The 20,244-nt window shown below is 39.4% G+C and overlaps 1 protein-coding gene across 4 annotated transcripts in view; it reads left to right on the top strand.

Annotated features, from left to right (window-relative positions):
* The window catches only part of LOC127571688 (contactin-4-like), a 1,728,143-nt gene that overhangs the window by 1,290,710 nt on the left and 417,189 nt on the right, over positions 1 to 20,244 (top strand). For all 4 annotated transcript variants that reach the window (XM_052018293.1, XM_052018296.1, XM_052018294.1 and 1 more), the window contains 2 exons: positions 18,542 to 18,678; positions 19,198 to 19,327. In XM_052018293.1, coding sequence (XP_051874253.1) covers positions 18,542 to 18,678; positions 19,198 to 19,327 — 267 coding nt within the window. The remainder of the gene's footprint in view (positions 1 to 18,541; positions 18,679 to 19,197; positions 19,328 to 20,244) is intronic.

Below are 20,244 nucleotides of genomic sequence, written 5' to 3'. Positions count from 1 at the left end.
ACTGATTTCACCCTTGCTGACCTCCAGTCAACCACTGATGTCAGCCTCTGACTATCTTTCCAACCCCACTAAACAGCAATTCTACACACACGGCTGACACACATAAGCTATTTAATTTTCCACTTGCAGATGCTTGAACAAAACAATAAATGGCCCACCAAGAACCAACTGAGTAATGCATCTTTAGCAGTGTAAATGAACTTCCAGGTTCTTATATTCCCTGACTTGCACATAGTGTGTCCTAATGCACAGGTTACCAAAGAGATGTGAAAGTTTTCCTGCAAGGGTATATTTTGCAATACTGTGCAGAATTCCATCAAGTTTTATCACATTAGAAAATCAATCCTTTGGAATTTAGGATCACTCTTCTACTCAAATAAATAACACGTAATTGCATTGCATTTCAGTCAATGCAATGTTTTTTTGTTTCAGAACATTCTAGTCCTGATGAAAGGTCTCGGCCTGAAACGTGGACTGTTTATTTCCCTCCATGGGTGCTGCCTGACCTGCTGAGTTCCTCCAGCACTTATTGTGTATTGCTCCAGATTCCAGCATCTGCAGAATTTCTTGTGATTCCATTTGATCCAAATGTATAATACTGAAATAAAAAGAGAAAATTCTGGAAAACTCAGCAGGTCAGGTCGCATCTGTGGAGAAGGAAACAGAGTTAATGTTTCCAATTCTTATGTATCCAAGGACATTGTGGGAAGCAAGGGAAGTAATACTCGGGGCCCTGGCAAAGATTTTTGCATCTTCCTTAGTTACATGTGAGGTACTGGAGAGTGGCTAATGTCGTGCCTTTATTTAAGAAGGGCTTCAAGGACAAGCCAAGGAACTACAGGCTGGTGAGCCCAACATCAGTGGTGGGAAAATTACTTGAGAAACTGAGAAACAGGACCTATCTGCATCTGGAAAGGCAAAGACTGATTAGGTATTATCAGCATAGCTTTGTGGGTGGGAAATTGAGTCTCATAAATGTGCTTGTGCTTTTTTTTGAAGAGGTGGTGAAGAAGATTGATGAGGGCAGGGTGCTAGACTTTGTCTACCTGGTTTAAGTAAGGCTTTTAACAAGGTCCCACATGGTAGGCTGGCCTGGAAGGTGAAATCACATGGGATTCAGAGTAAGTTAGCCAATTGGGCACAAAATCAGCTTGGTGAAAGGAGTCAAAGGGTGGTAATGGAGGGTTGTTTTTTCAGATTGGAGACCTGTGACCAGTGGTGTGTCACAGGAATCTGCATTGGGTCTCCTTTTGTTTGTCATATATAAACAATTTGGATGAAAATGTAAGTGGCAAGGTTAGAAAGTTTGTGGATAATACCAAAATTGGTAGTGTCGTGGACAGTGAAGAAGGCTGTCTCAGGTTACAAGAGGATCTAGGTCAACTGGGAAACTGGGCCAAGGAATGGCAAATGGAATTTAACTCAGTCAAGTGGGAAGCAATGCATTTTAGTAAGTTTAAGCAAGGCAGGGCATCCACAGTGAAGAATAGGGCTCTGGGGAGTGTTGTAGAACAGAGAGACCAAGGGGTGCAAGTACACATTTTCCTGAAAGTGTTGATACAAGTAGACAAGGTGGTGAAGAAGGTGTATGGAATGCTTGCCTTAATTGGTTGGGGCATCGAGTACAGGAGTTGGGACATGATGTTACAGCTGTCCAAGACATTGGTGAGACCACATCTGGAATACTGAGTACAGTTCTGATTGCTCTAGTCTAAGAAGGATGTGATTCAGCTGGAGAGGGTGCAGAAAAGTTTCACAAGGGTGTTGCCAGGACTGGAGGGCTTGAGTTATAGGGAGAGACTGGATAGGTTGGGACTGTTTTCCCTGGAGCAAAGGAGACTGAGGGGTGACCTTGAAGAGGTTTATAAAATCATGAGGGGCCTAGATAAGGTGGATGGTCACAGTCTTTCTTCCAGAGTAGGGAAGTCTAAAACTAGAGGGCATAGGTTTAAGGTGAGAGGGCAAAATTTAAAGGAGACCTGAGGGGCAATTTTTTCACACAGATGGTGATGGGTACATGAAATGAGCTGCCAGAAGAAGTGGAAGAGGCAAGTATAATTACAACATTTAAAAGAAATTTAGGCAGGTTCATGGATAGGAAAGGTTTAAAGGGATATGGGCCAAATGCAGGCAAATCAGACTATTTCAGGAAGGCATCATGGTTTGCGTGGATGAAGGCCCTGTTTCCGTGCTATATAACTCGATAATCTACATGAAGCATTAGCTCTTTTTCTCTCTCCACAGATGCTGCCTGACCTACTGAATTTTCCCAATACTTTTGTCTTTCTTATTACTTTTTAAAGTTTTCAGTTTTTTTTGCTTATTCTGTTGTACTAAACATTCCATTTGCCATTCATGACGTTCCATTGGATTTAGAGCAGTTTTGTGATCAATTTATTTCAAGCTAATAAGTATGGCTCCTTTTAAAAGGAAGGATCCATGCATATAGCAATATTTTAAGTTTTGCTTTGTGAAGTTCCATAGTAGAGATCAAATAAGGTTTACCATTTGGTCAATTGCTTTGGATAAGCTGACAATAACAGCTGATTATCACAAGAACATAAACTTAAGAATGCAAAATATAGGATCAGAAGTGAGCCATATGGCTCCTCAAGCATACCCCACTGTTCAATAAAATCATGGTTGTTCTGATCTTGGGCTTGGCTCTTTTATCCTAACTGTTCCCCAAAATGCTTGACTCCATATAGACCAATAATCTGCCTGTCTTGATTCTGAATAAATTCACAGATTCAGCCTCCATAGCTCTCTGGGAGAAGAAAGTATGCTCTTGAGACAGACATGCTGCAATCCTCTCCAAATATCTTGACGTTTTTCTAATGAAAAACATGCTCCTTTCTGGTTATTTTTTACTTCTTAGTTTTTGAAATTTTCTGCAGTTAGTATTTCTTTTTCAGCTTTTATAAGTGCGCAAATGAAACTCTCATTCATTTAAAGGTGGCTCTAAGTGATGTGTGCCATAAAGGTCCCACAGGGCTTCAGGGAACATAAGAAAACTGCTGCAATGCAATGGCTTAAACACACTCAAAGAACTACTGTAGCTGTGTCCTTTCTCAAAGGATCATTAAAAATAAGACTCTCCTTCCAGCAGTAATCTTTCTAAAAGTCATTACATTTCTTTGTGCTAAGATGATTGGATGTAATCTTTGACATTTTGACGTGAACTGCAATTCTAAACTACTGGCTGGAATTGAATGAATAATTGATGTTAAAAATCACTTTTAAATCCCAGAACCAGTTTGAATGAAATGATTATATATTATGACCATTGTATTCACACTTTCTCTTTCAATGTAAATTCTCCTTGTTCTGAATTTTAATTTTATTTGTATAATTTGTGAATATATGCATAAATACTGCACAGTTGCAAACATTAGTATGCAATGTAAAATGAAGATCAACAATTATGAAAATCATGTTTTCAACAGAAAAAAGTGAATAAGGTATTTGGAGGTTAAACTTCACCCATTTGATCGGATGCAGGGAGCCCTCTAACTTCACACTGCCTGTTCCTTTGAATGTTTTCAGTGTGCTCTCTCATCCCTCCTTTTCTATTAGCTTGTCTTGTTCTGTGTCTTGCTCATTCTCCCAAGCCACATTGCATTCTATGGTGAATATTAACTAATGCACCTATCTTTAAGAATAACATGTTTTTGCAGGGGCTTAAAGTTGTGTCACAGTCATTCATTTCCTGGCATGCAACTCGTTGTAGACAAACTATTTCGGAACTCTTGTAGGAACCAAATCCTGCAGGTTCATGGCAAGAAACAATCAAAATTAATGGGTAACTTACCAAGTTGATAATTCCTTTAAATAACAATGGAGGGTCATCCTTCCTACAGCTTAATGCATGGTCATCTACAACAGAGGTTTTCAGCCTGTGGTCCAGGCGGATTGCCAGGGGGTCTGCAAGCAAGCCAAGAATAAAAATGGAAAAGCGACCTGTTACAAAGACGTAGCTTGCTTCCTTGCTCCAGTTTTCCACTATTCAGAAAATCGGCCATACCTATTCTATTTGTTATAGGCGACAATCTTAGAGACTTAGACGGTGTTCCCTTCTGGTAAGCTGCCGCTTAATATTCGATTTGTGTAGTCAGAGTGGTCAGTAGTGTTCACTACTCACTACTATTCTGTTGTGCACTGTAGTGTTAGCGAGACTGAGTGACGTTGTTGGTGTGCCTTAATAATATTGCTTATTTACCATGCATTTACGCCACAGTGACGTCACTGTTAAACGAAAAGTGTGCAAGCATGTAAATTTTAGATTAGTTTTGATAATTTTGTTTATCAGTAATAGTAATTGAACTGTCCAGCGTGTATTGCTGAGTATGGAGAAATTTCTGAAGAGAAATTTTGTGAAGTTTGTGAAGAGATCCATTATGCTCATTTTTCTAAATGAGCATAACAGATCATCGGCACAGTTCTTGACAGATGAGACGTGGGTTGCCAGATTAGCTTATCTTGCAGATATTTTCAACATTTTGAACAGCTTAAATCTATCATTGCAAGGACCCGACTCAAATGTTCTGAAAACGCATGAAAAAATGAATGCCTTCCAGAAAAATCTCCATATCTGGAAGGGGAAATGCGAGCAAGGCATCTATGATATGTTTCCATTGCTGGCTGACTTTCTGACAGTGAATGAGACTAAGACAGAGGCCATTGCGAGCACTGTTTTGAACCATATTCAACAGCTGTCACATTATTTCCATGAGTATTTTGGCGACGATGACACAAGCATGTTTGATTGGATTCGAAATCCGTTTGAATGCATGCTTACTGATTTAACTGGACGTGAACAAGAAGAATTGGCTGAACTGTCATCTGACAGGACTTTGCGCTTGCAGTTCAACTGAATGTCACTGTTGTCGTTCTGGATGGCATGTTCCCAGGAGTATCCACTGCTGTCCGGCAAAGCCGTCAATGTTCTGTTACCATTTGCAACCACTTACTTGTGCGAAATAGCATTTTCTGCAGTCACTGCCATGAAAACCAAATACAGATCAAGGCTGAATATTGAGGATGACATACGTGTATGTTTGTTGCACATACCACCACGTTTGGACAAACTCTGCAGTGCAAAACAGGCACAACCTTCACATTGAACTGAACACTGAAAGACAATGCTGGTAATTATCAGTGATTGAAATAGTCACTATTTCAATAGGGCCTATGTGCAGTAATTTAAGTGTTGTATGCATGAATTATCGATTGTTTGATTTTGTGAACTTTGGGGGTCCACCATCTAACAAGGACATGTTCTGGGGGTCCGCAGCATGAAAAAAGTTGAAAACCACTGATCTACAAGATGTTAAGAGAGGGCATTTAGCTGAAGAATTTCATTCAAATTTAGTAGCACTGGCTAACTTGTTTTGATATGGCAACCAATCAGACTCACACCAGATATGTTTGGTTATTATATGGTATAATCCAATTCTACTCTAAGGAGCCAAATATTAAAACCAGATTTGTTTTATATATCAATAAATGGCTTAACAAAGAAGAAAACTCCTCCCCCACCCACTAGTGTACTAATCTGACTCCAAACCATGAATTTATTGCATTGATTTGCAATATGAATTCCAGTATTGAAGACATAATTTTAATGTCCCAGTATGGCAAATATCCACTAACTGACCCCAACATGAGTAAATATACATGCTCGCCTTTAACCTGTGGGGTGTTTGGGTCATTTAAGTTACTCACTCAGGGGAGATGGGTCCACAATTATGATGCATTAATGAGTCTTCGTACCTAAGATTGAGCTTCCATTTGAATTTAACATTAGTCAGCTGGCCAGTTTTCATTCCCAGGGTTTAGGAACTGCAACAGCTGAAGGGAGGCTGAACAGGTTGAGTCCATATTATTTGATCTTCAATCAGAACACCCCTCTTCAATTAGAGGAGTAATCTTATTAAAAGGTATAAGATTCCAAGCAGCCATGCCAGGGTAGATATTGAGATGTTTTCACCAGTGGGAAAATCTTGAACGGGGGTCATTGTTTTAAGATACGGGACTGGTCATTTAAAACTGAGGTATGTGGAAATTTATTCTCGCAGAGAGTGGTGAATCTCTGGAAATATCTGCCCTAGGGAATTGCGGAGGTTGTCTCATGAGAAGTATTTAAAGTGGAGGTGGATACATTTTTGAAGATCAGGTGATTGAGAACTGTGGGGACCTGGCACAGAAAAGAGTTGAGGCCTTGGGTAGATCGTCCATTACTATAATGAGTAGTGGGGCAGGCTTGAGTGGCCAGATGGTTTGTTCCTGCTTCTGTTATCTTATGTTCATGTGTTATTGTAAGGTGATGCGGCTGGATCCAGTGGGTCAGTGCTTTTCAAAGAACAATCTGTGAAATATAGCAGGATGAGCAAGACTGCTTCCTCTGCTAAACCATTCCTCTTCAAGAAATTATTCTGCCTTGATTTGTTTATGCTCCTGTGTTCCCCTTCTGTTGCCAGTCTAATAACAGTAAAGGTTCACAGAAAATTCATTGGAAAATTATCTTCCTCTTAGTTAAGTGCCATTGTCAACATGAAAATGGAGAAATAATGCTCAACTCATAATAGAAATAATAAGAAGCATTTTTCGAAAAAGTCTTTTTGCAGAAGTGATTGCATTTGACTGGACTGAATTATAAAACAACCGAAATTTCAGAAACATCTTAATTTCACTCACTGACAGCAAGAGATTGGGTCTTTGTACACCCTTTAAAATTAATCTTTGCAACTAATACATTGCTGTTCAATAGCCATGTTATATTGTTGAAAGAATGCTAAGTACTCCAATAAGCAATCTTAAAATAGCTCTCTAGTAGTAATAAGATTTGTATTTCAAGGTTGGCAGTAGAGCAGATTCATGGAGCTGATTTTCTTTTTCTGAGCTCTAAACCAGGAGAACAGCAAGAAAAAACACATCCTTTGATTTTCCCTCCATAAAAACAATGCAATGGGAAAATCAGAGTTGGACCATGATTTTTCATAATGCATTCATTGTTTGAAATGGAAACATGAAAATGAAAACTATCCCCTTCTATATTTGGTCTTTTATTTTTGATTAATAACTACACTTTAAATTTTTATGGGTAATTTTGTCAGTGAATATATTGAAAGGCTTTTTAGCTGTTGCAATAGTATTCTATTGACAAAGTATTATCTGAAAACTTGTGAGCAGTTAAACATGTTAGACAGTCTTCTGCCCCCATCTCATTCCTCCATGTATTTAGTGTAGACAATAGAACCAAGGTGTTCATTTTTATCTGAAGGTTATTAAGCACTTTTATGTCATCTTGAAAGTGAGATTATATTTTGCCTTGCATGATGAGTATTTAACATCTTGGTACAGGTTTTCCACTATGTATCAATCCAAATGTTTTGAGACAGTCACATTTGTCTCCATTCTTTGCAATTTCAGCACTTCTTTTGCAAGCAATTTCTTGTACTCAAGTGTCCAATATGCATCATAATATTTTGATTGATCACCTAAGGTTTAACAAAAGTTTGAACTAAGAAGCATGAATTAACTGCAGTATTCATCAATGTCTACATCACTATGAACATAAAAACTGAATCCTTATTAAATTGTTCTTATTGATGGCTTGGCTTTATTTTTGGAAATTCAAATGTGGGCAGAGTCTAAGTAATGCAGAGTTTGGTGTCAATTATAGAATTCATGGTAAATAGAGAATTCAGGCTGCAGGCACACAACATATGGTTTCTTTTGTTTGCTCAGTCTTGGAGCCATCAAGTAGTTTTTTCAATTTCTCCCAGATTGGTTCTTCTGCAAACAAAGGAGTGCAGCCATATGTTTCCTTTGTGCAGAGCACACATTTGCCATACGCCATTAAAAATGATCTGGGGAAAAAATCTAATCGGCACATTTAGCTTATGGCAGGAAAATGGCTCTTTGAGGAAGAGACTTTCACATTTATTTTTTTGCCTAACTGCAGCAAACTGAAACAAGCAATTTTTGAGAGATTTTCCTGCTCTTGTTACTACTTAAAAATCATGGAGTAAAAATTGAGTGCCCTTTGGATCTTTCTAACATTAGATTCATAACATCCATTAAATATGCAGATTTTCCATTTTTTTAAAAAACTTATTGGTAATAAATATGCTGCTGATTGCCACTTCTGTTCAGTTGGGGAATGGAACCTTGGCCCATTTTCTCCAATTGGCAAAATTATCATATTATTCAGATATAGGGAAAGGATGTCCATAAAATGATGAACCAAGATGGAGAAAATTAATATTTTATGAACCCTAATTTTAAGGTAATTGATTTTTCTCACAGAGGACTCCCTTTATGCACATTCATTAACTCCAGCTTTAGATCATCCCTTCATGGTCACTTTAACTTTTGGTGATGGTGTAAAATGGATGATATTAGATGGGCCATGATTGAAATCCTTGGAAAAAGTTAATTGGGCTGGATGTGTAGTGAGTAGCACTTAGAATATTTCCCAGTTTCTACCAGTGCCAAACATTTAATTTTTTTAAATATCCTTTTCATTTTGAAGAACACATTCATTCCTTTTTATGTTGATATGCCCCCCTTTTGTATAATAAACAATGCAAGATAGTCTGTTTCATAACGGGAACAGCATCATTTGTAATATATTTACTATGGACATTTGATTTGATTTGCAGTGTTTTTAGCCCATAACATATGCTGTCCAATTCTGACTGAACATAGAATTGGTGTTCTACTCCTGTTCTACCCATTGCTTTCCTGTTTTACCTAAGCATGATCATGTTCTCCCCTCTGTAATTGACTTTATTTTCAGTGGGAACAGCTTTAACCTCTCTTCATAGGTCACTGATTTAATACCCAGAATAGTCTTAGTTGATGCCTTCTTCAATCCATCTGAGTCATTTTGTTGATCTGGTGACTAAAACAGAAATTGAAAGGTTTGAGGTGTCGAGGCTGCAAAAGATCAAACAACGGCATTATATTTCACTTTTCATGTTTTTAAGCAACTAGACGTTCATAGATATTGTTACCATTTGTAAACATTTTCAATGTAACTTCAATTCACTATTGAACAATTTTTGAAACATATGTTCTCTTTGTAATGGATTATAAGAAATGAGTATGAATAAGGATGTGAAGGCAAAGGGGAGTAAGTCCCACCACAATTTCAGTTTTTCATCACAGCATCAACACTTGGATTCATCTGTCACAAGTAAAAATAACACCGCCTCATACCTGTGGTGTCAGCAGTGTAATTTCAAAGTTATTTGAATATGCTCAGTCTGCGCAACAGGAATACAAGATAATCACTGAATAACTTAAAGAACCTCTGGTACTACCTGCACAAATAATTATTTAATGGCAGTTTGAATACAGCAGAGAATTATGTGCACAAAGATGCAAGATGCTTCAGGATTTTATTGATTTTCACATAATTTTGTCCCAAGATTTATTTTAACCAATTTTTTATTCAAGACATTCTTTTCCATTTTATTGAATATAGAAAAAAACAAAAACAGAAACTGCTGGGAATACTAAGCAGTTAAGTAACTTCTGTGGAGGTAGAAACAAAGTTAGAGGTCAATGACCTTTCATCTGAATGAAAAGGATATCTTGACTCTTCAAATTACATTCCGTATTATGTATTTCACACTATCAAAAACAGTAATGCAAGTTTGGTCAAAATTTCATTCTAATTGTTGTTAAATTGCATAACGGTTGTGTTTTCTGCTGTGGCATCACTCTGTCAGATGAAGGCTTCATTCATTTTGAAAAGATAACATGCTCTTCATTGGTCTTGAGAACTTCAGCTTGTGAATCTCGTGCCAGAATGCTTTCATCCTTTTCTCTGGATGTTCTTAGGGACTAACTTGGAAAAACAGAAAGTAGCTGGATCTAGTAGAAACTATATTTGGTTTCTGTATTTTTTTACCTCCATAGTTTCCGAATCAGAGCATAGCTGGGTATCTACTTGTTTATGCAGAACAATTTTTTTTAATCCTTTTTCCTTTGTGCACTTTACCTATAACACACAAACCAGCTGTAAAGGTTAAAGATCTACCTATAGATTCACCTGCTTCAAAGTGTGACAGTACCTGGCAGTGACCAGCCAGTGACCAGCCAGCTAATTGTTCTTTACTTGCAGGATGTTCCCTGCCTGCTGCTCAGCACATCCATGTACTTGAGATCAGGGGTGCATTGTGTGGAGACTGGCAAGTGCTAAGCCATTTTGTCTCACCACAGTCAAGTACTTGCTACTCCCATGCTGATGTCAAAGCTGGTACAACATACTTGTAAGAAAGTGACCAATGTGTTCAGTATAAATGGGTAAAACAGGCTGTGTTTACTTGTACAACTCGAGGTTACTTTCACTCTTGCTCTCGTGCTAACTTAAGTTGAGCTTGAAATCTGCCTTTGCGGAAGTACTGAAACCCCAAGTGGCTTTAAGTTATCAAAAAAGAGTAATTGTAGCTCAGAGGATTTTCAGTGCAGTGCATAAGCAGTTACAGTGTTGAAGAGATTTGCTGTCTGGGCAGATTTTAACACAGAGATATAAATGGTGATAACATTTGCTGGAATTAACATGCAGAGTAGCACAATAACAAAATGACTTGGATGGTAAACAGATTTACTGTCTGCATGATTTTTAAGCCTACTGATTCACGTATGGACATTGATAATTGCTTTATGAGTGTTACAGCAAGTTCTGACATACCACTTTCTGATTCATATATCTTTAGGCTTAAAAATTGCATGGACAGCAAGGCATTCTGCGTGTACTCTGGGCCCAAAATTGGCACCAGAGTCAAATTCAGGGGCAGAGGTTTGAGCAGTGTTGTCGTTGTTGAATTTGAATGTTACCCAAAATAATCTGCCTCTCTGAATTTTTATTGAAAATCACATCGTCCATTTATGCTGCTCAGTTTTTAGACATCTCTGCAAGTGAAACCATTTTCTGTATTTCTATCCACAACGTCCCTTCATAATTAAATAAATGTCAGACGGCCTTTTGTTCAAAAAATGTTGATCCAGCCTGTTCAGCGTGATGTATGAACTCCCTCAGTTAAAGTAATTTGCTTTTATTCCAATAAAGATATGTCACCTCATATGTATGTACCTTTAATGAAAATACTTTGTATTTACACACATTCTCTTTTTTTATTCAAGTAGCTTTGCATTTTGTTGCCATTTTCTTTCATATTAATGACACATCCTTACTTAGTTTCATCAGTGAATTTCTATATTGCACTTGTTTTCTCAGTGTAAATCCTTTGTGTAAATACAGAGCAGCAATAGTTCAAGCACTGATCCCAGTAGAACATCTTTTGCTCATTTCAGTAACCACATTTAGTCACAACTCTGCTTTCTATTTTGTACCCAGCTTGCTATGGTCTCCATTTCTTGAATCCTGACTTCAGATATATCTTTGGGGAACCTTAATATACAAGTTTAAATACACAATGAAAAAAATCTGAACTCACCCATAATAAGTAAATCTTATCTGAGAATGCTATTTGACAATTTTCAAACGGTTGGAGCAAAAATCTCACAACATATGGCAGTTTGCCTTTCCAGAGAAACATGAATGTTGACATTTTCAGAGACTATATCATGCTTCAATAATTGGACTGGTTGTGATGGAGTCTATTTCATCATGTCATGAACATCTCTACTCACCTACTTTGGTGCAGCATGCACTTGTGATCTGACTGATTGGTCCTCATGGTATAAGGCTCTGAAGTGTACCCTGAGTTTTAATTTAGACAGAATTCTCATTCAGAAATAAATTAGTTTAACACAAAACTGATCCCTTTTTCTTCTGCTCACTCATAAAGCCAAATGAAGTTTTATGTGTAAGCTGTGTTAATTGGGACTTCACTGGATTGACATTACCTGTGGCATAGTCAGTAGGTATCTCCAAAGCAAAGAATCTTTCTCAAGACCTATCGAAGTGGGGTAAACAGAAAAATCCAAGCTAATTCTCCAACACAGTTCTGAGAATGCTTACAATTATAGCAGCCTTCTTTTGTAAGAGATGTGAAACCACAACTCATTTTGACCTCATGGGTGGATCCTGAAGCAGAGCAAAGGTGTTTTTTTTTCTTAGTGGCTGGCCACTATTTATTCCTCAATGAACATCACTGGAAAGATCAGAAGGGGTTAAAATTCCTGCCCAATGCCAGCGCTTCCACTGAATCATCTCCAGGTATTTTCTCCCCTCTGCCAACACGCTTATTTGCCTGGTTGAACTCATTCTCACATTGAACAATTTCTCTTTCAACTCCATTCACTTTCTCCAAGTCAAAGGAAACTATGGTAATTTGTACAGGCCCAAGCTGTCCCTGTCTGTTTGTAGGATGTATGAAACAGTCCTTGTTTCAATTCAATTTAGGCCCCGTCCCTCATCTCCTTTTCCAGTACATCGATGACTATAGAAGTGCTCATGAGGAACTCAGAAACTTCACAATTGTTGCTGCTGTTTTCCAGCTTTCTGTCAACTTAACATCATCCATCTCTGACTATTTCCTTTCTGGATTCCTGGGTCTCTGGATCAGGGAATAGGTTAACAACAACCATCCATGAGTAGCTCACAGATTACACAGCCAAGTTGACTATATGCTCTTCTGCCCTATTTGCTGTAAGGACTCCATTCCATTCTCCCAGTTCCTCCCTGTTCATCGTACCTACTCTGATGTCAAAATTTTCCTTGCAGGTGACTCTGAGATATCCTTCTTTTCCTTTAACCATGGCTCCCCCCCCTCAACCATTGTTGACAGAGCCCTTGATTATGTCTCATCTGTTTCCCATATTTCTGTTCTCAACCCTCTTGTCCTAGTCAGAAAAAGATGGAGTGCCTCTGATCCTCTCTTCCACCCCACCAGCCCCTCCAGAGCCCCTCATTGGACCATCCTTTTTAATTTCCACCATATTCAACAAGATTTCGTCAACAGACACATCTTCCATGCCCTTCGCCTTTCAGCATTTCTGAAGGGACCAACCCCTTTGCATTTTCCTCATCCATCTGCACCAGCCACTCTCTCTCACGTGGCACTTCCCTAATGCAACTGCTCTTTTACCTCATATCTTTTCACCATTTAGGAACCCAAACAGTCCTCTCAGGTGAAGTAGCGATTCACCTTCCCTCCTTTCAATCTAGTGTATGGCATTCAGTACTCATGACGCGGTGCCCTCTACTTTTAAAAAACAAATGCGTATTGGGAGATTCCAATGTGAAGTCTCTTAATTCACTCCGCAGGGCTGACCTTGAGTACCCGGTTACCTGTCACCTTAGCTGTCCAACCCAGTCACACTCTGAAGTATGTCTACAGCCTCCAGTATTTTTCCAGCAAGGCTCAATATATTGCAGCTTCAGGACACATAGTCAAATTCAACATCTTCAGGTAACACGCTTTCTCTGTTTGTATCAGAACTGGCCAGTTCTGTTGCAAAGTTTTCTGTCTCTCAATAACCCTTGTTGCCTCTTATCATGGACACTATGAAAAGACCAGTGGGAATCTACAAGTAAAAGAAGTTATAACTGGCAGATGAGGTTAAAGAAAATTCCAAAGCATTTTATGGGTACATTGAAAGCAAGAGGGGAGTTTTACAGCTTTATATGTCCCTTTGTTTTCATTCTCTCTAAATGTTTTCATTAATTTATCAACCAGAAATTGCATATCACCATGGTAACCATAAACTTGCCCGAGCAGTGATATTCCCTTTGTTCTATCTGAAGCTCCCCAGTTCTCTCTTTGAAAGTTAAACTAACTTGTTTTCTCAATTTTCCAGTTTTGACGAAGAGTCTTCAACCTTAAATCTTAACTTTTTCTCTTTCTGGAGATGCTACCTGACTTGTTGAGTATTTTCAGCATTTTTTGTTTTTATTTCAGATTTCCAGCATCTGCAGTTATTAATTTTCATTCCTCTTGATTGTCCTGGTTTGCAGCACCGGCAAAGGCATGAGCTAGTGGCAGCATCATCTGCCTTGCTTCAGATGACTCTGTGCTGTACCACAGGAGCAGTGTGATCTCTCGTTTACTTCCCAAGTATCAAATTTCTCACTGAGCCCATTCCAGTTAAAAATCAGATCCTGTTCAAATGAATGGTGAAGTCATCTGCTGGGAGAAAGGAACAAGTTTTTGTTTTCTTAATTAAGTCATTTTCAGTGTAATTAATTTTTTTGATGGGTAAGCATTTTAGTGCATCAAATATGAAAAAATTAAAATACATGTCATATTAACAGGAACTGCATGTTACAGACTGTGTCAATTGTAGACACTAAGCAGCACAGTGGCACAGCTAGGAGAACTGCTGCCTCATAGCACCAGAGACCTGGGTTCAATCCTGAACCAAAGGCTTGGTGGTTGGTTAATTGGCTCCCATATATTGCCTCTTGTATGCAGGTGAGCAGTAGAATTCAGAGATAGTTGATGAAAATGGATGGAGAATTTAAAAAAAAGACTGGATTAATCTAGTATTTGTGTAAATTAATGAATTTAGTGGACTGAAGGGCCTGTTCCATGCTGTTATTTTTCTGTGATTTTCTAACAGTGATGAGTTTGATAGATGGGAAAGGAATGGTTTTGTGGGGATGGGTGGTGGAGAGGGAGTACTGGCTTCCAAAGTCATTGTGTGAGTGTAGCCAGTTGATTGAGGTAAGGCAGCCCCTGCACCATTCCCAGCCATGCCAACATGCTGGGAGCCAGGCTCTTAACAGGAGATTATGCTGGGTTCACATTAGAACAAACTTTGTACCCCTGGAGCTGGGAGCCTGTGATTCTGGGGCAATGAATGATCTGTCTCATTATGGCACTGCTTTTGCTAATGGTATTGTCAATTTGCTCTCAGTAACTACACTTCAGATTTTTTAAATTATTGTTTGAACTTGTTTAAAACAACTTGTTGCTTTGAGTTGTCATGAAGTTATGAAAGGCATTTTTCATGTAATACATTGGTCATGGTTTATTATTGTTACATGTAGGTAGGGGAGGTCCTTAATGAATACCTTGCTTCAGTATTCACCAGTGAGAGAGACCTTGGCGTTTGTGAGGATGGCATTCAACAAACTGATACACTTGGGGCATGTCGACATGAGGGAAGAGGATGTGCTGGAACTTTTGAAAAACATTAGGATAGATAAGTCATCAGGGCCGGGCGGGATATATCCAAGGTTATTAGGGGAAGTGAGGGAAGAGATTGCTGTGTCTTTGGCGATGATCTTTGCATCCTCACTGGCGACAGGAGCAGTGCCAGATGATTGGAGGGTGGCAACTGTTGTTCCTTTGTTTAAGAAAAGGAGTAGGGACAACCCTGGGAATTACAGCAAGTGAGTCCTACTTCAGTGGTGGGCAAATTACTGGAGAAGATTCTTAGGGACAGGATTTATGGGCATTTGGAGAAGTCTAGGCTGACTTGGGACAGTCAGCATGGCTTTGTGAGGGGCAAGTCGTGCCTCACGCGAGGCTAATTGAATTTTTTGAGGATGTTGTAGCGGCTGCTACTACGAAGCGAAAATAAAGACGTGAGCCTGTGAACTGTTGAACAAGACTGGTTTATTTTCGCGCCCTGCGCGGGCCTTTTAAGGAGCGCGGTTCCCGCCCCCGAACTCGGAAATGACGTACGCGCTACATCATCATCTTTTCGCGCGCTCGGGTTCTTCCCTGTCGCTCAGGGAAGACGAAGGCCCAGTGCCGTCTTGGGCCTCGCCGTTGCGACGACGCGCGCCCTGACTGCCGAGCCGGTTCGCTTGCTCGGACGGTGAGTCGCTACAATGTGACAAAGCACATCGATGAAGGTAGAGCAGTGGATGTGGTGTACATGGACTTTAGTAAGGTGTTTGATAAGGTTCCTCATGGAAAGCTCATTCAGAAAGTCAGGAGGCATGAGACCCAGGGAAACTTGGCTGTGTGGATTCAGAATTGGCTTGCCCATAGAAGACAGAGGGTGGTGGTAGATGGAGCACATTCTGCCTGGATGTTCATTACCAGTGCTGTTCCACAGGAATCTGTTCTGAGACCCCTGCTTTTTGTGATTTTTATAAATGACTTGGACAAGGATGTGGAAGAGTGGGTTGGTTAGTAAGTTTGCTGATGACACAAAGGTCGGTGGTGTTGTGGATAGTGTAGAAGGTTGTTGTAGGTGACAACAGGACTTAGGATGCGGAGCTGGGCTGAGAAGTGGCAGATGGAGTTCAAACCAGAAAAGTGCGAAGTGATACACTTTGGAAGATCGAATTTGAAGGCAGAATACAAGGTTAATGGCAGGACTCTTAGCAGTGTGGAGGAACAGAGGGATCTTGGGGTCCACGTCCATAGATCCCTCAAGGTTGCCGCGCAGGTCAATAGGGTTGTTAAGAAGGCGTATGGAGTATTGACCTTCATTAGTCGGGGTATTGAGTTCAAGAGTGCGAGGTGATATTGCAGCTCTATAGAACTCTGGTCAGACCACACTTGGAGTATTGTGTTCAGTTCTGGTCGCCTCATTATAGGAAGGATGTGGAAGCTTTAGAGAGAGTGCAGAGGAGATTTGCCAGGATGCTGCCTGGATTGGAGCGCATCTCTTATGAGGATAGGTTGAGTGAGCTTGGACTTTTCTCTTTGGAGAGAAGGAGGATGAGAGGTGACTTGATAGAGGTGTACAAGATGATAAGAGACAGAGATTGAATGGACAGTCAGAGACTTTTTCCCAGGGTGAAAATAGCTAACACAAGGGGGCATAATTTTAAGGTGATTGGAGGAAGGTATAAGGGGGATGTCAGATGTAAGTATTTTACACAGAGAATGGTGGCTGCATGAAACGCACTGCTGGCCGGCAGAGGTTGTGGGGGCAGATACATTAGGGACATTTAAGAGACTCTTAGATAGCCACATGAATGATGGAAAAATGGAGGGCTATGTGGGAAGGAAGGGTTAGGTAGATCTTAGAGCAGGCTAAAATGTCGGCACAACATTGTGGGACAAAGGGCCTGTAGTGTGCTGTAATGTTCTATGTTCTATGTACTGACATAGAGTGCAAAGCTTTTGTTTGCCATCCAGACAATTCATTCCATACATAGGTACATTGAGGTGGCTTAAAGGGAAAATAAAACAGAATGCAGAATATAGTGTTACAGATACAGAGAAGGTGCAGTGCAGTTAGACTAATAAAGTGCAAGGGCCGTGACAAAGTAGATTGGGAGATAAAGAGTTCATCTTTATTGTTTAAGAAATCTGTTCAAGAGTCTTATAACAGTGGGACAGAAGCTGTCCTTGAACCTGCTGGTATGTGTTCTCAAGCCTCTGTATCTTATGCCTGATGGAAAGGGGGTGAAGAGAGAATGAGCAGGGTGGGAGGGGGCCTTAATTCTGTTGGCTGCTTTCCCGAAGCAGCAGGAAATGTAGACAAGAGTCAATGGAGGGGAAGCTGGTTTTCTTGATAAACTGGGCTGTGTTCACAACTCTCTGCAATTTCTTGCGGTCTTGGGCAGAGCAGTTGCCATACCAAGTTGTGACGCATCTGGACAGGATGCTTTCTGTGGTGCCTCTGTAAAAATTGGTGAGAATCATTAGGGACGTGCCGAATGTCGTTAGCCTTCTGAGCAGGTTGAGGTGCTGGTGTGCTTTCTTGGCCATTGCGTCTATGTGACTGGATCAGGATAAGTCGGTGGTGGTATTTACACCTCGGAACTTGAAACTCTCAACTATCTCCACCTCAGAACCATTGATGCAGATGGGCATGTACTCTGCCCCACTTCCTGAAGTCAATCTTTTGTCTTGCTGACGTTGAGGGAGAGGTTGTTGTCTTGATACTATGTCACGAAGCTCTCTGTCTCCTTCCTGTCCTCCATCTCGTCGTTGTTTGAGATCCAGCCCACCACGGTGGTGTCATCTGCAAACTTGTAAATGGAGTTAAAGCAGAATCTGGCCACACTGTCATGAGTGCTATGGGAGTAAAGTAAGGGGCTGAGGGCACAGTCTTGTGAGGCACCATGTATAACCATATATATTTAAAAAGTAAATAAAATTGCTTAAGCATTGTTTTTTTACTATAATTTCAACAGCAGTAAACATCAGTTGAACAGCTGCAGTGGAAACAAATAGCATTTAATATTCAAAATATTGCATGTGACCAGCATTTGAAAGTAATCTTTGCTAGACATGGGTTAAATGGTATTGGGTAATAGAGTAGTAATTTATTGCTAACATTGAAATTTAATTAAGTGCAACAGTTTTCTCGGTTCATAGTGTAGAGTAAATCAGTATTAACAATCTATAATAGATTTATGCAGGCAGCATTTTCTCTTTCAATTAAATTACATATTTCTTAGCTTCACATCACAAAATTGTGCTGAAGCACTGGCAGTTAAATGTTAAAAATAAATGACTGTCACAGCTGTTTCTTTATTTAATACCCTTTTGGTATTCTGACAGGATGTTGCCTCAGGCAGGGAAAAATGCAAATGCATTAAAATATATATTTGTGACAAATTCCAATTCATAAGCTGTGTTTATTTCTGTGCATTTTCTGCTTGGAAGCCTTCGTATGTTGAACTTTTCCTTCCTTTTGCATATAGCACAGCCTAACTGGATTCGGAACATAACAGATGCTTATGTACCCATTGAAGAAAGTTTTCAGTGGGTTTGCAAGGCAAATGGAGACCCAAAACCTTCACACAGATGGTTGAAGAATGGTGAACCCCTTATAGTAGAGGTAGGCTATTGCTAATACATTGTCTCTATATTACTGTCATAAAGTAATTTAGAGTGAACATACAGAAGCAGATAAATGTTAATCTCTCCTTCTGATCCTTGGCAAGGTTTCCTGATAGATACAAGCCTCAAGCAGACGGTGTCTGTGCTATAATTACATCCACTCCAGCAAGAAATGAAGTGGGGAGTAGTAGAATTATTAGCATGCATGTTCTTTCCTGATATTAAGCTGAACTCATCAAATGTAGCAATACAATTACTGAAATGTCAGAATGAAGTATTACTGGTTTTTAATCAGTGGTATTACTAAAGGTCATCATTATATTCCACAATACACCCAAGCAACCAAAAGAAAAATTCTGACTTAAAAGACTGGAAACATTTGGAACACACTGTGTGGAAAACAATCTGACAAAATTTAAATTGTTCAAATGGAAATTGTGTTTTCAATAAGATGTTGAGTAGAACTATAAATGGACATTCATGGAAATAAGGCACTTGCTTGTCCTTTCATTGACAGGAAAGGATTCGGGTAGAAAAGGGAGCACTTACCATCCGTGCTGTTAACTTGTCAGATTCTGGCATGTATCAGTGCCTGGCTGAAAACAAACATGGAGTAATTTATCTCAGTGCTGAGCTTCGAGTTATGGGTAAGAATAATTTAATTCACTGATAGATGCACTGATGCTGCAAACAATTAACTTTAACTGTGCTTGCGTCAATGTTATAGGTATCCATGACTGCTCGGTTTGAGCCTCGTAAAAGTGATGTGGTACATCACTAGGTTATCAAATTGTAATTCTAATCCAACAGTAATAACGCAAAATAATTTCCCCTTTTCTTGAAATAACACACTGTTTCTAGTTGAAGAACAGATGCCGCCGTGGTGCTGGTTGTTCATTTATATAGGTCATGTTTGATACAGGTGTTGGATGCAGTCATCATGGCATTGCATTCTCCTACCAAAATAGGCAGACTCACTGTTCACAAGAAACTTCCCTGTTGAAATCCTGGTGTGGTGCGATTCGGCTTGGAAATAGTCACAGTTGCATCCACTCTGGAAATACCCCATTTTAATATATTTGTGGAGCTGAAGAAAAGCACTAGTATTAACATTTCTCTGTAATTAGTAATGTGCAGTTGATTTAGATTATTGTTTCAGTTTCAGATACATGTACTTAAGTGAACTTCATAAAACAAAGGAATTGATGAATTCAAAAATATACTCATGAACATGCATGTTGAATAAACAATTGATTTGATGTTAGTTTATAAATTCTAATGATACGATGGAAATAAAATAATCAATTTCAGGCAAATTTTCTGCACCATTCACCAATGTCACAGACATTTACAAAACTGTAACTAATAGTGTCATACTTTTCATGAGTAACAAGACTCTATGACGGTTTTAACAGAAGCTTTAAGGTCAGTGTTATTTCTGGGTAATTGGTTTTTTGAGAGTACAGAGGGATGTGCAGTGTGCTGGTTCAATTAGGATCTGTTCAGTGGACAGAAAAAAAATGTGGCATTTAAAGGTGGATGTGGCCCAGCTCACAATACAATT

Source organism: Pristis pectinata, chromosome 6 (assembly GCF_009764475.1).
Source record: "Pristis pectinata isolate sPriPec2 chromosome 6, sPriPec2.1.pri, whole genome shotgun sequence".
NCBI classification, from domain to species: domain Eukaryota; kingdom Metazoa; phylum Chordata; class Chondrichthyes; order Rhinopristiformes; family Pristidae; genus Pristis; species Pristis pectinata.
This window is presented reverse-complemented; position numbering and strand designations above follow the sequence as displayed.